At 42.8% G+C, this 18520-nt stretch overlaps 1 protein-coding gene across 1 annotated transcript in view; it reads right to left on the bottom strand.

Moving 5' to 3' along the window:
- Window positions 1-221: 221 nt before the first annotated feature.
- The window catches only part of runx3 (RUNX family transcription factor 3), a 65374-nt gene continuing 47075 nt past the window's right edge, over window positions 222-18520 (bottom strand). Inside the window, exon 5 of the mRNA XM_062962349.1 lies at window positions 222-6204. Coding sequence (XP_062818419.1) covers window positions 5681-6204 — 524 coding nt within the window. The 3' untranslated portion in view covers window positions 222-5680. The remainder of the gene's footprint in view (window positions 6205-18520) is intronic.

Genomic DNA, 18520 nt, shown 5'->3' with positions numbered 1-18520 from the left:
TGGTATAATAGATACATTATATAAAAGGATACAAGTTATACAGAAAGAAATAGATACAAATATGCTAGATGCTGATCTTCTTTGGATTTCAAGGCATGGAGATGATGAGATCCTGTAAATATCTTTTCCCAGGCCAGCCAAATAAAGGATATCGAAATGGCCAAAGTGGAATAAAATATAGTTTAGGAGGCTACGGATTGAAGAGGCAAGAGGCAACGTCCTAATTGGTAATCATCATACATTTATTTATTCCAGACAGTAAGGCATTAAAATGATTACGCGTAACACCTAACAATATAATCTTGTATATTGGATCAAAGAGCATGGAACTTTTTACTTTTTCTCCTAGCAAAAAAAGGAATCCAGGGTCGCTGGCCCTACTAAGTGTACTTACTAGACCTGAACGCTCAGCCTTACACAAGGCAACGCAGACTGAGCCAAAGACTGTTGTGGATGAGGAAAGTAGAGGACTGTCGGCACTATCTTGACTCCACGAGAGAGGATCCAAGGTGGAGAAGAGAAGGTTGAGAGCAGACATGAGAGCCATGTACACATATTTGAAAAGCTGTCATAAGGAAGCGGGACCAGGCTTGTCATCCGCTGCCCTTGAAACTACAACTGGGAGCAATGGGTTCAAGTGACAGGAAAGGAGATTCAGCCTGAACATCAGGAAGAACTTCCTGACCATAAGAGACGTTCAGTGAAAAGTATGGTATATAATATAGTTTAAAGTAACTAATTTATGAGTTCTATATTTCTATAGTGATATAATATTTTATATATCCAATCTGTAACACCAACTCGTATCCAACTTGTATAAGAAAGGGGTTGTGGTGACGTACCTACTTAAGTCTGAACTGGATTTAAATGAAGTCAGTGATAAACCATAACCCTGTCCCTATTGTATATCCAACAACTAATGCTAATCCATTTGCAGAATTTGTTACAAACAAGCAACGTAAATTCTAAATTAAGTACAGTAGAGTCTCACTTATCCAACATAAACAGGCCGGCAGAACGTCAGATAAGCGAATATGTTGGATAATAAGGAGAGATTAAGAAAACGCCTATTAAACATCAAAATAGGTTATGATTTTACAAATTTAGCACCAAAACATCATGGTATACAACAAATTTGACAGAAAAAGTAGTTCAATATGCAGCAATGCTATGTAGTAATTACTGAATTTACGAATTTAACACTAAAATATCACAATGTATTGAAAACATTGACTACAAAAATGCGTTGGATAATCCAGAATGTTGGATAAGTGAGACTCTACTGTATTTGCAGAATTTGTTCCAAACAAGCAACGTATATTCTAAATTAAGTATCCAATAATTATATTATTATGCAACTGGAATTGTATAACTCATAACATAAATGTATAGTATGGCAACACTTCACATAAGTATATCTATAAACCTGTTGCAGTTTCAGGTTTTACTCTCAGTCTTGACACATAAAGTAAATGAAACCAAACAAAAAAATTTTTACTAATGTCTTGATAATGTTCTCAAATGCTGCTAAAGTTGTTATCTAACTGAGTTTGTACAGTTCTTAACATAAATATGTTTACTTTAGTAACACTTTACATAAGAATTCCAGCTCATTTTGTTTTTTATTGCTGTGTTTTTCATGTGTTTTATAATAATTGTGATTTTTAATGCCTTTTAAATTTATTTGTGTGTTTTTGTATTTGATATTTGTATTTGATATCACTGTATGATGGTTTTATATCTGTAAGCCGCCCCGAGTCCCTCTGGGGAGATGGTGGTGGGGTACAAAAATAAAATAATAATAATTATTATTGTTATTATTTAAAACTATTGCAGTCTCAAATTTTAACTATAGAAATATAGAACTCATAAATTAGTTACTTTGAACTATATTATATACCATACTTTTCCTTTTTCCGTTTCACTGTGGATTATAGACATCTGTGCATTCAATTCATAAGAGATGTTGAGCCGTGGAACTCTCCGCCTCGGAGTGTGATGGAGGCTTTTAAGCAGAGGCGGGATGGCCATCTGTCAGGGGTGCTTTGATTGTGCTTTTCCTGCATGGCAGAAAGGGATTTGATTAGATGGCCCAGGTGGTCTCTTCCAAAACTCCGGAGTTTTGGAGTGCGGTGACATGTGTTTGCAGATGATTCTATGATTCTATGTTGAGGGGTTGGACTAGATGGCCTTTGGGGATCCCTTCCTTTAAAAGGTGGCAACGTGAGCCTGCTTTAAACATTCAGAAAAAGCTTTCCATGTCTTCACCAAACTTTGGCTTGGGACGGTTGAGTTTTGCATGGATTTGTGTCCCGGCGAGTTTACAAGTGCTACATGTCAGATACAAAAACAAAAAAATGGGGAAGAGGGAGATCTACATTTCAAAACAGACAGACACGCCACCAAATAATATTTGGATATTGTGCAGACTCTCACCTGAAATTTTTTTTAAATATTATGAACATCTTTTAAAATATTTATATATATATTTAAAAAACTCATTGACCAACATACGCACACATAAAAACACATACACAAAGGGAGAACATAAGTGGCCCCGCTTTTGCCATGTTGAACACGGCCTTCTGTACAACACGCAGGCCTTTTAAAAACCGCCTTCGAATCGAGTCACTGTTCTTTCCAAAACCAAACAAATTCACAAATACACAAACTATAAACATGATCTAAGAACTGAGATCCTTCAGCAACTTAAAAAAAAAGAATTATATTATTATAACAAACACAAATGTTGATTTAGTTTTTTTATTTTAAGAACAGTTAAATATTCCTGGAGACAAACTTTTTTAATTTATTTTTTTCACTTTTTTATATAAAAAAGAAGCATATTTATAGTGCAAAGCAAAAACAAACAAAAACCACCCATCTTAATATTTGACGGCTTGCATAAAACGCGTGTTTTTCGTCACGCATGACCAGGGAAAAGGGCTGGGCTGGGCCCGGCGGCAATGGAGTTGGCAAGTGCACATTGAGACCACGGATGGACAGACGCCATGCCACGTTGTCCCAAACATGTTTGGTTTTGGCCTTGAGAAGAGCACTAAATAAAACTCACACAGGACATATAAAATCCAGACTATCTGCTTTGAACTGGATTATATGGAGCCCCTGGTCGTGCAGCATGTTAAATTACTAGATCAGCAATTCAAATCAGAGGATCTGGGTGAGCTCCCACTGTTAGCCCCAGCTTCTGCCAACCTAGCAGTTCGAAAACATTCAAATGTGAGTAGATCAATAGGTACTGCTCTGGCGGAAAGGTATAATGGTGCTCCAAGTTAAACCGCAGAGCTGCTGAATTTGCTGACCGAAAGGTTGGGAAGCGGGGTGAGCTCCCACTGTTAGCCCCAGCTTCTACCAACCTAGCAGTTCGAAAGCATTCAAATGTGAGTAGATCAATAGGTACTGCTCTGGTGGGAAGGTAACGGTGCTCCAAGTTAAACCACAGAACTGCTGAATTTGCTGACTGAAAAGTTGGGAAGCAGGGCGAGCTCCCAGTGTTAGCCCCAGCTTCTACCAACCTAGCATTCAAATGTGAGTAGATCAATAGGTACTGCTCCAGTGGGAAGGTAATGGTGCGCCATACAGTCATGCCGGCTACATGACCCAGGAGGTGTCTACGGACAACACCGGCTCTTCGGCTTAGAAAAGGAGTTGAGCACTAACCTCCAGAGTCAGACACAACTATACTTAATGTCAGGATAAAACCTTTACCTTTACACTGCCCTATAAGCCAGTTCAAAGCAGATAATCTGGATTTTATTCCTGCAGAGGCAGCAAGGAATTAACAACTGCAAGATCTTGTCAGGAAAGTCACTTTTCTTGTTTTGCCACCCGATATAAACACTACTAAACAAGAATCCAACCACAACACTACGTAATATTATATGTGCACAGAGGAATGGTTTTAGGACCCAACAGAATATCTGTTGTTCCATATTTTGACACAAACGCACTGCATCCCATTGGCTATTATTATTATTATTATTATTATTATTATTATTATTGGAGTCCCTGGTGGCGCAGCATATTAAAGCGCTGAGCTGCTGAACTTACGGACCAAAAGGTTGCAGGTTCGAATCTGGGGAGCGGAGTGAGCGCCCGCTGTTAGCTCCAGCTTCTGCCAACCTAGCAGTTCGAAAACATGCAAATGTGAGTAGATCAATAGGTACCATTTCAGCGGGAAGGTAAGGGTGCTCAATGCAGTCATGCCCATGGCTACATGACCTTATAGGTGTCTATGGATAACGTCGGCTCTTTGGATGCCAGCCTCAGATGCAGGCAAAACATCAGGAGAGAATGCTACTTAGAAATGGAGATGAGAACCAACCCCCAGAGTCGAACACGACTGGACTTAACGTCAGGGGAAACCTTTACCTTTACTATACACTCCACTTGCCTCACGGCCAACAGAACTTCCGAGGATGCCAGCCACAGATGCAGGCAAAACATCAGGAGAGAATGCTACTTAGAAATGGAGATGAACACCAACCCCCAGAGTCGGACACGACTGGACTTAACATCAGGGGAAAGCCTTTACCTTTACTATGCACTCCACTTGCCTCACTGCCAACAGAACTTCTGAGGATGCCAGCCACAGATGCAGGCAAAACATCAGGAGAGAATGCTACTTAGAAATGGAGATGAGCACCAACCCTCAGAGTTGGACACGACTGGACTTAACGTCAGGGGAAAGCCTTTACCTTTACTATAAACTCCACTTGCCTCACGGCCAACAGAACTTCCGAGGATGCCAGCCACAGATGCAGGCAAAACATCAGGAGATAATGCTACTTAGAAATGGAGATGAGCACCAACCCACAGAGTTGGACATGACTGGATGTAATGTCAGGGGAAAACCTTTACCTTTACCATTATTATTATTATTATTATTATTATTATTATTATTATTATTATTATTATTATTATTATTATTGCCTGTCTCGATTCTCCAATTTTTGCAGAAGGCCCATGTGAGCAAATAGCAGCTATGTTCAGTTTTGAACGTGGTTTGTGTAGACATTATATACGCTATGGATAAGACCTGTTGGATTCCTATTCTATCGTGCCAATATTTGCAGTCTGACATGCCAACCTTACATTGCCTCCAGGTAAAGATGTAACTGAATTGCAAAAAAATAAATAAATCCAAACCAACCCTTGTTTGATACACAACATGGTGCGTTTTGGTTTGACCAAGACTCACAGACGTCCCTAACCCTAACCCTAACCCTGGTCCCAGGAGAGCGAAGTACCCTATTTGATTGTCCATTTATTTTAGACAACTCGTTGCCTTTGAGATGATTGTTTACCCATTTCCACGCACGGCTCCGACCGCTACAAAAGGAGCAAAGCATTGCCGCTTTATGTACATTCAGGACACGAGAAGCCGTGGCTCAAGGAGAACCCAAAGGCATCAAGAGAACGTTGCCTTGAAATGTATGAAAAAGTCCAGCCCATCTCCAGTCTGCCTTTGCTTAATTAACTTAATTACCTATATTTTTTGTACAAAAGCAATTTCACTTGGTGATACATGTGGAAAACGTTGCCTGCGGCTCTTTTAATAATATCTTCTCTCTTTTTTTTAACAACCATCCTAGGATGTGGTTGGGCGTCTTAATTCCGCTAGAGCCGAATGAAGGTGCCGGCTTTGCTTGTCTCTTTTTCAATATGGTCTCCAGACGGCTTCGTCCATCCTCCCGGGTGTCGTCATGGCCGTGGGCGAGTTACTGTGGCTCCCGTCGGCCTCGACGCCGTCGTTCTGATTGGCGAGGCTGGCGTTGATCAAGTTGTTTCCGGCCGAGGCGCCCGGACAGGAGGGCAGCATCCTCGTGGGCGAGCGCTCTCCCCCGGCCACCATGGAGAACTGGTAGGACCCCGAGGAGGTTCCGTAGTACAAGTGGTACGGAGACGGGTTGGCCTGGAAGGCCCCGCTCTGGTTCTGGGTGGAGCTGGGGTACGGCGGGGGCAGGTACGTGTGGTGGAACCGCGTGGCGGACGGCATGCCTGTCATGCTGATGCCGCCGATCCCTGTGGCCGACGGCGTGGCCGTGTACGGAAAGGCCGCCGACATCGCGCCCTGGTAATGCATCCTGGGGTCGGAAAACCTGGTCTCGGCCAGGCCCGGCAATGCAGAAAAAGACCGGTCAAACTGGCGAGGGTCGGAGAATGGACTCAGTTCCGATGAGCCTAGTCAGGGAGGGAGGGAAACAAAACAGAGAAAATACGTTATTGCAAAGTGAAAGGCTTATTAGTATTATTATTATGATTTTGCCGTATAAACTCGAGTATAAGCCAACCTGAATATAAGACGAGGCACTTAATTTTACCACAAAAATACTGGAAAAACCTATTGATGAGAGCCGGCCCTGGGTATTTTTCAAGTGTAGGCGAACAGAATTTTGGTGCCCCCTCCCAAACCAATCACTGAAAAACAAAAGCATTGGATAAGCAAAAATGTTGGATAATAAGGAGGGATTAAGGAAAAACTTATTAAACATCAAATTACATTAAGATTTTAGAAATTAAGCACCCAAACATCATGTTTTACAACAAATCAACAGAAAAAGCAGTCTCGACTGCGCCCCCGTATGTTTTGTGCCCCAAGCGACCACTTAATTCGCCTCATTGTTGGACCGGCTCTGCTATTGACTCGAGTATAAGCCAAGTGTGGGAAATAATAATAATAATAATAATAATAATAATAATAATAATAATAATAATAGTGAAGAACCTGCTTTGACTTGGAAGTCAAAAATCAGAAACTCCTTAAAGCATAACAGACAAAAAACCAGTACAAGAAAACCGCACTACAAACTAGAGCTGGAAGCTGGCACAACAGAACATTGCATGGAAAGTTCCTTGACAAAATTGAAGGAAAAGCTGATAAGGAGAAGACCTGGCTTATATGTGGGGAGGCTAATTTACGACACCATAAAAAAATCACCCAGCCGCTGTTGGAATGAGGAAATTGCCATAATAATAATAATAATAATAATAATAATAATAATAATAATAATAATAATAATAATAATAATAATAACAACTTTATTTTTATACTCCGCCCCATTTCCCCATCACAGTGGATGATGAAGCAGCTGCTCCCCCTGTGGCCGGAATCAACCATACCCTCAGGAAGTGGGAAGCTGGAGAAGGTTTAAATTGCCTCTGTGTCTGTCTTTGTCTCTGTTCTATGTTATATGGTATTGAATGTTTGCCTTATATGTGTACAATGTGATCCGCCCCGAGTCCCCTTCGGGGTGAGAAAGGCGGAATATAAATACTGTAAATAAATAAATAAATTTCTGTAGCCATCCATACCATTTGAGGAATTATGGGAGCTGTAGCCCCCAAATTAAAATTTTATACATTCTGCCCCTGTTAGTAAGTTTATAAAAACCCAAACTCCTCTTGGCTGGTACAATATGTGTGTATTAGCAATAGGTTTGTGTGTGACTTTCCACCAATGCAGAGCTATAAACATTGAAATAAAATTGTTTAGCTATTCTCTGGGGCTGTGTAGTAAATAGTCAGCGGCGAGTCCCCAAGCTCCCCAGTCCATCTGCTTTGGCAGAGATGTGCGCACACAAACAGAGAGACTCAGAAGGAAATCTGGAGTCTCGGCAAGGTCTTCTGAGGCCTTCGTGCGGGTGGTCTGTTTGTGCCGAGAGGCACAGGGACCGGGCTGATAAACACGCAGCTGAAAGCTTGCTTACTGTAGGTCATGCTATTACTGTTCCTTTGGCTTCCAACCGTATTTTTTTTGAAAGAGTGAGGAAATGTGATTCTAGGTTTTTGTTTTTTTTTTACAAGTAATGGTATTTCATTGAGTTCAGCAAGAGCGGCTCCAGAAGGACTCCTCCCTTGGCTTCCAGAGGGGCTCAGAACCAGTTTTATTGGAAAGATGTGCCACAATGTGTCAAGCCTAATAAGAATCCCAAGTTCAAGGGGATATTGTCCCTCAGCCAGAGTCCTGGTTTCATGTTTCATATTAGTCCTATGCAAGCGTTCAGACAGATCCCATAAAGAAGTGGAAGCCAGAGTATTTGCATCACTTGGATGGAACATGTGATGAGTAAAGATGCGATTGGTTACATTGTGAATACTTGATATCAAAAATACTTGATATTTTTCTGCACCTTGGCCCAGATCTTTTGATCGAACTCATGATTTTAATATTATTCTGTGTATCAACTTTTTATGACGGTTTTACCTATGCTGATGTTTTTATGTTGCTGATTTGTTTATTGTTTTGTTTTTTGTTTGATTTTGTATTGTTGCGTTGGGCATTGCCCCATGTAAGCCGCCCCGAGTCCCTTCGGGGAGATGGGGTGGGGTATAAGAATAAAATTATTTTTATTATTATTATTATTATTATTATTATTATTATTATTATTATTATATTGTGAAGGTCAAACTCATTTTTATCAAGGGCCACATCCACCTTATGGTTGCCTTCCAAAGCCCATTGAATCCATGGATGGAGCATCTATGGATACTAGCATTGTGAATTCGAAGTAAATCTTGCCCTGTTTTGTGTCCTGGCTTTTGTTGGTGGTCCCAGTTTAGGGCCCCAAAAAATGGACCATTATGGGGAGGAGGGGGTGCTTCCCACCCAGGCCCCCCTTCCCAGTGTGCGCTTTAAGGAGGCTTCTTACCTGCTACAGTATCTAGAGTAAGAGGCGCTCAGCTGCAGGCAAGCTCTGGGCCGGCCTGCATGCCACATACACACTCTCCTTGGAAAGAGAGTGTGTGTGTGGCGTACAGGCCCGGAAAATGCACGCCTGACAGTGCCTGCAGCTGAGCGCGGCACTCTAGAGTTAAGAGGTGCTCGGCTGCAGGTACCGTCAGGTGTGCGCATCTTCTGGGCCTGCATGCCACACACGCACTCTCTTTCCGAGGCAAGGAGGCAAGTTCTGGGAGGCTTCCCACCCAGGCCCCCCTTCCCAGTGTGCGCTTTAAGGAGGCTTCTTACCTGCTACTGTTTCTACTCTACAGTAAGAGGCGCTCAGCTGCAGGCAAGCTCTGGGCCTGCCTGCATGCCACACACACACTCTCCTTGGAAAGAGAGTGCGTGTGTGGCATACAGGCCCGGAAAATGCGTGCCTGACAGTGCCTGCAGCTGAGCACCGCACTCTAGAGTTAAGAGGCGCTCGGCTGCAGGTACCGGCAGGTGTGCACATTTTCTGGACCTACACACCACACACACACTCTCTTTCCGAGGCAAGGAGGCAAGTTCTGGGAGGCTTCCCACCCAGGCCCCCCTTCCCAGTGTGCGCTTTAAGGAGGCTTCTTACCTGCTACTGTTTCTACTCTACAGTAAGAGGCGCTCAGCTGCAGGCAAGCTCTGGGCCTGCCTGCATGCCACACACACTCTCTCCTTGGAAAGAGAGTGTGTGTGTGGCATACAGGCCTGGAAAATGCACACCTGACAGTGCCTGCAGCTGAGCGCCGCACTCTAGAGTTAAGAGGCGCTCGGCTGCAGGTACCGTCAGGTGTGCGCATCTTCTGGGCCTGCATACCACACACACACACTCTTTTTGAGGCAAGGAGGCAAGTTCTGGGAGGCGCTCAGCTGCAGACAGAAGCAAGCTTTCGTGTCAAGCAGATTCTCGTGCGGGGAAGGAGCTTCCCGTTTCATGCTCCCGAAAAAATGGAAGAGACAAAAGAAACGGTAGGAACGAAGTCTGTGCACAACTCTAATGAATACAGGCTGATATTTTAAATTGTATGCTGATGCTTTTAAGTTGTATGCTGATGGAATTTTGAAATATTTTGACCCTATTAATGCACTTTTTACAATACTGTGGTTCTGCCTACCCACAACCAATAAAATAAATACATCCTATTGAGGATTTTTTTGGTCCTTCAGGCAATTCTATGATTCACTTCCACTATAGTGTTGCATTGGAATGCCCAGAAAATTCCTAGGGAGGATCCCACTCATTCATTTCAGTCTGATTCACTATTATCCATGTTTTCCTGTTTCCACTGTAAGTTTAGCAATGTATCCCTTGCAAATATGAGGGCCATATTGTGTTTTTAAATAACATAATTAAAATGCAAAACACAAAACTAACACATTGATAATGAAATAGTCATATGTTTCTATTAAGTGATGTTCCGCATATGCAAAGCCCACCCACACTGTTCCTATAGGCCTGGCTTCCTTTCTTTAGGGTTAAATTCAATGCAAGTCCCCAATGAATACACAGAGTAAAATGAACAGGATTAGGAAGTAACTGCTTACATTGATTTCAGTACAGCTTCTCTGGCTAGCACTAATATTTAATCAAGATCTTGGTGATACATTTCGAACACAGGTGGTGGTCCGTGTGTTCAGCTGAGTCGACTTACAAACCTCTTCCTTATCGGGAACCCTGAAAAGAGACCTTCCCACTGGTCAAGGTCTCTGGTCAAAGTGGTTCCTGGTCAAAGTGGTTCCTGGTCAAAGTGGTCACTGGTTAGAGTGGTTTCTGGTCAAGGTGGTCCATGGTCAGAGTGGTCCCAGGTCAAGTGGTCCCAGGTCAAGTGGTTCCTGATCAAGTGGTTTCTGGTCAAGTGGTTCCTGATCAAGTGATTTCTGGTCAAGTGGCTCCTGGTAAAGTGGTTTCTGGTCAAAGTGGTCCCTGGTCAAGTGGCATCTGGTCAGAGTCGTCCCAGATCAAGTGGTCCCAGGTCAAAGTGGCCTCTGGTCAGAGTCGTCCCAGGTCAAGTGGTCCCAGGTCAAGTGATTCCTGATCAAGTGGCCCCTGGTAAAGTGGTTTCTGGTCGAAGTGGTCCTTGGTCAAGTGGCATCTGGTCAAAGTGGTCCCTGGTCAAGTGGCATCTGGTTGAAGTAATCCCTGGTCAAGTGGTTCCTGGTCAACTGGCTTCTGATCAAAGTAGTCCCTGGTCAACTGGCTTCTGGTCAAGTGACCCCTGGTCAAAAAAAAAGGTTGGGAACCACTCTTCTACATAATTTGAACACATTTTAAGAGTCCCATGGGTAACGGCCAGAAGTAATTTTGCGGCATCATCCGTAGGACTCGGTGGTGCCTCACCAAACTACAAAATCCAGGATCCATAACATTTGAGCCATGGCCATTCAAGTGCTGTCAGACTGCATTACCTCTACAGTGCAGAGGCACCCTTGGTTAGGAAAGGCAGGTTTTAATCATGCTGCCCTCCAGCACCGTTCTGAGATTTGGAATTTTTTCCTGGGCTGGCGTTGGGGTGAGGAGTAGACAGAGCCAGCCCTAGGTAATTTTCAAGTGTAGGCGAACAGAATTTTGGCACACCCCCCCCCCCCCAAACCAATCACTGAAAAATAAAAGTGTTGGATAAGCGAAAATGTTGGATAATAAGGAGGATAATTAAGGAAAAGCCTATTAAACATCAAATTACACTAAGATTTTACAAATTAAGCACCAAAACATCATGTTTTAAAAGAAATCAACAGAAAAAGCAGTCTCAACTACACCCCCATATGTTTTGCGCCCCAAGTGATGTGCTTTTGGAGAGTAACTATTACACACTTCTTTTGTTACTCCCCCAACATCTATCCTCTAGATTGTTTTTTATCTTATGTCCCTGTTCTCCGTGGTTGTATTCTTATCCTTTTCTCACCCCAAGTTTTAACTAAGTGTCTCATGCGGCCCGCCCTGTTATATGTGTGTATATATATATATACTTTGTGTTGCATTGTACATGATTATTTATTGTATTGTTTAATTGTATTATGATATGTTGTTTTATATTTTGCTATATTGTACTGTTCTGGGCATGGCCCCATGTAAGCCGCCCTGAGTCCCCGTTGGGGAGATGGTGGCGGGGTATAAATAAAGTTTTATTATTATTATTATTATTATTAAGTGACCGCTTAATTTGCCTCATTGTTGGACCGGCTCTGGGAGTAGAGCCTGTGTCCCTTTCCCTGGAGTTCAGAACATGCTTCCCACCGTCCTGTGTGACTCCTGCCTGATGGTTTGAACAACTTCATGCATCTTTCCCACCCTGGGCCTGCTGCCTGCCTGTGCTCTTGCCCTTCCTTCTCCTCCTCGGCAAGGCTGGCTCTGAGAACTCCAAGAGATGGATATCTTGGGATAAACAGCAGGCAGGCGCCATTTGCGACTCAGCAGCAGCTTCAGCGGAGTGAAAGGAAGGGCTTACGTTCCTTCATTATGTTTCATGTGGCCATAAATAATATTCCATAAAGAGCGAATTCAAATAAAAAGCCAAGTGCTCAGGGCACATTTCCCCTTTCTTTTCCTCCCTAATGCACTCCCCAAAAAAGTTTTTGGAGAGAGGCTAAACTTTTATGAGTCTGAGCTTGCAACACTTGGCAATCGCCCGTCGCTGCTAATGTAAAAGCAACAGTGCAAACGTGTTAATTACTGACGGCTTGCAAAACAAAACAAAATTTGGGGGGAGCCACACAAAATGCCATTGGTGGACCTCTCCCCACCATGGATGGATGGATGGATGGATGTCTTCCTGTTCCATGCAAATGGGAACACACAACTGCTTCAGGTGCTGTTTTTATGAAGGAAGGTTCCTAAAAAGGTGAAAAGAAAATGCATCTGGTTTGGGGAGAGAGTACGGCATGTCCCCTGATGCTGCTGCTGTTTGGATACATAAAGGAAGCAAATTCTAGTTCTCCTAGGCTGTGGCTCACCTAGTTTTGCTTTATCTATATATATATAAAAGAGTGATGGCATCAGGGCAGCGGACAAAACAACAAAACTACAGGCCCCCCAACCTCGAAATTTGACAACACAACCCATGGCTCTAGGTTGATACAACAAAAAGAAAAGAAAAATAAAGTCCTAATTAGAGGGAGAGGAATAATTGTTTTTATCCAATTACTGCCAGTTAGAAGGCTAAGCTCCGCCCACTTGGTCTCCTAGCAACCGACTCAGCCCAGGGGACAGGCAGAGTTAGGCTTCACTTAGGCCTCTTCCACAGATTATCTAATTTGCACTGGATTATATGGCAGTGTAGACTCAAGGCCCTTCCACACAGCTATATAACCCATTTAGAATCTTATATGGCAGGGCTGGGCACAGCTAATTATTAATAAAGCTGGTGAGCAGCCAGTTGCAATAAATCACTCTGACCAAGAGGTCATGAGTTTGAGGCCAGTCCATGGCGGGGTGAGAACCCGACAATTAAAAATAAAAAATAGCCCCTGCTCGTTGCTGACCTAGCAACCCGAAAGATAGTTGCATCTATCAAGTAGGAAATTAAGGTACCACTTATAAAAGTGGGGAGGCTAATTTAACTAATTTACAACTCCAAAAAAATCACCGAGCCACTGTTGGAATGAGGAAGTGCCGTCGCAGTGAATGATGAAGCATCTGCTCCCCCTGTGGCCAGAATCGAACATCCCCTCAGGAGAAGGTTAAATTGCCTCTGCGTCTGTCTCTGTTTTTGTTCTATGTTTATATGGCATTGAATGTTTGCCTTATATGTATACAATGTGATCCTCCCTGAGTCCCCTTTAGGGTGAGAAGGGTGGAATATAAATATTGTAAATAAATAAATATTGTCCTGAGATACTATTTTGACTTGTTCGTGTTCGTGGCTGCATTCTAGATCCTACCCTAATAATAAGGAAACAGAAGGGTACAATCCTGCCCAAAACTGAAGGGTTACTCCTTCCTGCAATAAGAAATCCCTCCCAACGTTCTGCAGCTTTGCTTTTGTTCTTTTGTTAATTAGATTTTGTGGGCAAGAAACCTGTCTGTTTTAATTTCTGCTGCACAGCACACAGTAAATACTTGTATATTTTAAGCAATTTTAATATCACAAAGCGATGAGGACGAGGATAACGCTGATGCAGAGCAAAGGCCTGGGAGGGGAGGGCGGCGTGCTTCTTCCCGCACGTCCTGAACCAGACGCATTCAGCCAATCTAGGGCAGCTCCAAAAAGGAACTTCTTAGATGCCCCGAGCAAACCCAGTCGGTTTATGGGAATTACATGGGTAAATGGTGAAGTTATTGGACTTCATCACATGGAGGTTTTCCTCCGTTTTCTCTCCGTTTTAAACAGAGTCCCATGGAGGAGTTGATGGCGTAGGAGCATTGCTTCAATGCTGGTGGTCTTTGCTTCTTCTTCCAGCACGCCGACATTGGTCCGCCTGTCTTCCCAAGAGATTTGCAGGATTTTTTTCGGCAGCAGTGCTGGTAGAATCGTTCCAGGAGTTGAGTATGATGTCTGTAGACTGTCCACATTTCACAGGTGTAGAACAGGGTTGAGAGAACAATAGCTTTATAGACAAGCCCCTTGGTCTCCCTACGGATGTCCAGATCCTCAGGCATTCTCTGCTTCATTTGGAGAAATGCTGCATTCGCAGAGCTCAGGCGGTGTTGTATTTCAGTCTCAATGTTGACTTTTATGGAGAGGTGGCTGCCACGGGAGTGGAAATGGTAAACGTATAACAGGGTTGGGAGAACAGTAGCTTTATAAACAAGCTTCTTGGTCTCCCTACGGATGTCCCGATCCTCAAACACTCTCTGCTTCATTCGGAAGAATGCTGTACTCACAGAGCTCAGGCGGTATTGTATTTTAGTCTCAATGTTGACTTTTATAGAGAGGTGGCTGCCACAGGAGCAGAAATGGTGAACATATAACAGCGTTGGGAGAACAGTAGCTTTATAAACAAGCCCCTTGGTCTCCCTACGGATGTCCCGATCCGCAAACACTCTCTGCTTCATTCGGAAGAATGCTGCACTCGCAGAGCTCAGACACAGTGTTGCATTTAAGTGTCAATGTTGACTTTTGTGGAGAGGTGGCTGCCACGGGAGCGGAAATGGTAAACGTATAACAGGGTTGGGAGAACAGTAGCTTTATAAACAAGCCCCTTGGTCTCCCTATGGATGTCCAGATCCTCAGGCATTCTCTGCTTCATTCGGAAGAATGCTGCACTCGCAGAGCTCAGACACAGTGTTGCATTTAAGTGTCAACGTTGACTTTTGTGGAGAGGTGGCTGCCAAGGGAGCGGAAATGGTCAACATTTTCTAATATTGACCATGCAGTGCAGTGTTACAATAACTGCTGGTTCGTCCAAGCAGATTGATCTGCCATTTCAGGTTAAGATGCAGCTGTGCTTGGACGATGGGGTGCCTTGACTGTAATGTATAGATGGTCAAGCATGAAAGTGTGGTGAATAAAATAAGATATGGGCTTTGTAGAGGGGTCTGTCCCACCTGATGCCATCCAGATGGCTTCAAATACAACCACAATTACTTTAATCCTATAGGAATGTCCACAAGCAGGGCTTAAGGGCTCGAGCTGTCCATCTGTCCGTCCATCCATCCATCCATCCATCCATCCATCCACCCATCCATCTGAATTGCAATTGGCTGCTTTTCCATAGTGTTTCAGATCCTATTGCCTAACCTCAACGGCTCACTCTGCTTCACGGTAGGGCCAGCCTTGAGCATAAAAGTGGAATTAATGGGGTTTTTCGCTGTGACTTTCTCTCACCTTTTCACTCCATCTGCATCTAGATCTGACAATACTTTTCCCCGAACGTGCAGCTAAACGGTGAGCAAGATCCAATAGTTAAACAATCTTCTTCTTCTCTTTTTTTAGTCCACACGAAACCACAGATTTTTACGGCTTCACCTTTGAAAAAAATTTTTTTTACTATGGCCCAACTTGTATTTCTCGATTTTTTGTGTCTGCTCCTGTATTTCTTTCTCGAGGGCCCGGGCAATGGGGAGGGCGAATATTTGGCTTGTCGTGCTGCCAATCAAAATATTTGAAGGAAATGTTTATTTTCTTCTCGAAATCGCACCAGCTGCTGCTCTAACTGAATAAGCCCATTTAGAGGTAAGAATTTAACCATTGTGAGAGCAATCCCAGTGCCCGCGCACTCCAAATATCTGACCCGATCTATCAACGGAAATGGCAGCACTTTGGATCAGGCAACTGGGAAGCCAGGAATGTGTGTTCAACCAGAGGTCATCCCCGTCTTGTAGGACCGACTGGTCATTATCTTGGGAGCCGGACAAAGAAAAAGGAGGCCACTTTGGCATTCATCCGCCTTTCTCCGCTTTTCTGTTTCTCGGCACGCGGCACGGCTCCTGGCGCCGCTCGGAAACCATCCTCTCCCTGCTTCCCAAAGAGCTGAATGGCATACAAATTGTTTTTCAAGCTCCTCAGCAGACCCTTTCCAGATCAAACAACCATTGCCTCTATTTTCATACCAGCCTTCAGAAAAAAAATTAAAATATATATCTAGTTCTTGGCTTGACTGAATGAGTACCAAGAAATGATGGCTCGAAGAAAGCTAAAATAGTTGGGGCCTTTCTCGGGTTGCCCATAATCCAGGGCTTTGAAATCTAGATAGCCAATTTGCACAATACAAATTAATGTTATCAATATTTGTACAGTAGAGTCTCACTAATCCAAGCCCCACTTATCCAAGCCTCTGGATAATCCAAGCCATTTTTGTAGTCAATGTTTGCAATATATCGTGATATTTTGGTGCTAAATTTGTAAATACAGTAATTACAACATAATATTTCTGCATATTGAACTACTTTTTCTGTCAAATTTGTTGTATAACATGATGTTTTGGTGCTTAAGTTGTAAAATCATAACCTAATTTGATGTTTAATAGGCTTTTCCTTAATGCCTCCTTATTATCCAAAATATTCGCTTATCCAAGCTTCTGCCGGCCCGTTTAGCTTGGATAAGTGAGACTCTACTGTATGTATGTATTTTTATCCTTTACAATTTTATCTTGTAAATCGCCTAGAGCATCTTGGATGGAGGGCGATTAATAAGTAATTAAATGATGATGATGATGATGATGATGAATTATACACACTATGATATTGTTTCGTCTCTGGGATAGATTCTACCAGTACGTTTCTACTAGTGATGTGTATGGTATTTGTTTCATCTGCTTCTTTCATCTATTCATTTCGTATCATCCATTCAGATGCACGAAACGCAAGATGCAATTTTCGGACGAAACAAAAGGCGACACAAAAGAGAAAGCTGCACAGTTACCGGGCCTTGTAACAATAAGCAGGTACAGACAGAGGCCTGCTTCCCCGTGACACCTGATGTGTACCAATGGGTGTTAATAATAATATGAATATGAATAACAATAGTTATTCTTGGACCCTAAGCTGAGTCTGGGAGAGGAATGCCTCCCCATGACTTCCAATGTGTACCGATGGGTGCTAATAATAATAACAATAACAATATGAATAACAATAGTTACTCTGGGACCCTAAGCTGAGCATGGGAAAAGAGTGCCTCCCAATTACATCTGATTATTATTAATAATAATATTAATATTAATGACAATAGTTACTCTGGAATCCTAATCTGAGTCTGGGAGAGGAGTGCCTCCCAATTACATCCGATGTGTACCAATGGGTGTTAATAATAATATGAATATGAATAATAATAGTTATTCTTGGACCCTAAGCTGAGTCTGAGAGAGCAGTGCCTCCTAATTACATCCAATGTGTATCAATGGGTGTTAATATTAATATAAATATTAATAACAATAATTATTTTGAGACCCTAAGTTGAGTCTGAGAGAGGAGTGCCTCCCAATTACATCCAATGTGTACCAATGGGTATTAATAATAATATTAATATAAATAATGATTGTTTCTCTGGGACCCTAAGCTGAGTCTGGGAGAGGAGTGCCTCCCAATTACATCCGATGTGTGTCAATGGGTGTTAATATTAGTATTAATAACAATAGTTACTCTGGGACCCTAAGCTGAGTCTGAGAGAGGGCTGCTTCCCCATGACATCTGATGTGTACACCAATGGTTGTTAATAATAATAATAATAATAATAATAATAATAATAATAATACTCTGGGGAAGACCCAAAAGTTTTAAATGTTGGTGGGCTAAAGGGGGTCGAAATGCTCTCCGTGTGTGGTAATTTTCTCCCCTCTAGCCCAAAAACTGAGCCAGGAAGGGGGGGGGGGGGGTGAGCCTTGGAAGCCCTCCCATTGCCACCAATGGTACAAAAATTTTCGGCTTTTTTGTAAGTGAGACCAAAATTCTATTTGTATAGGTACCCTATTTTTGGAAACAGGGACAAACACAAAACTGATACAAAACGAATGAAACTAAACAAAATGAAAAGCGATTCCATACAAAAGCACACCACTAATTTCTACCATGATGTTTATTTTGCTCCCCGCTTTTTTCCATCTACAAGGAGACTCAAAGCAGCTCCATCCGATTGTGCATTTTCCTCAAATTTGTAGCACAATTCTTGGCTCTCGTTTGATTTTGATGCCTGGGTTAAACGATGGTGCAAATGTGTTCAAATTGATGGTGACTACGTTGGATGGTAGCTTTGTGTAGGGGACAGTTCAGGCGATGATCTGGAGCAACTTCATAACATTTTGATGATGCAGGAGGCCAAACTGGGGAAGAGTTTCCCCAGTTTGTACAATACCAGTGGAAAAGTCTTCCGACCCACTGACCTCAGTTCGGGGAGTTGGGAGAATCATAAAAGCAAACCCTGAGCACCG

The sequence above is a fragment of the Anolis carolinensis genome, unplaced genomic scaffold (genome assembly GCF_035594765.1).
Source record: "Anolis carolinensis isolate JA03-04 unplaced genomic scaffold, rAnoCar3.1.pri scaffold_10, whole genome shotgun sequence".
NCBI lineage: Eukaryota > Metazoa > Chordata > Lepidosauria > Squamata > Dactyloidae > Anolis > Anolis carolinensis.
The sequence above is the reverse complement of the archived record's forward strand: the minus strand, read 5'-3'. Positions and strand labels throughout refer to the sequence as shown.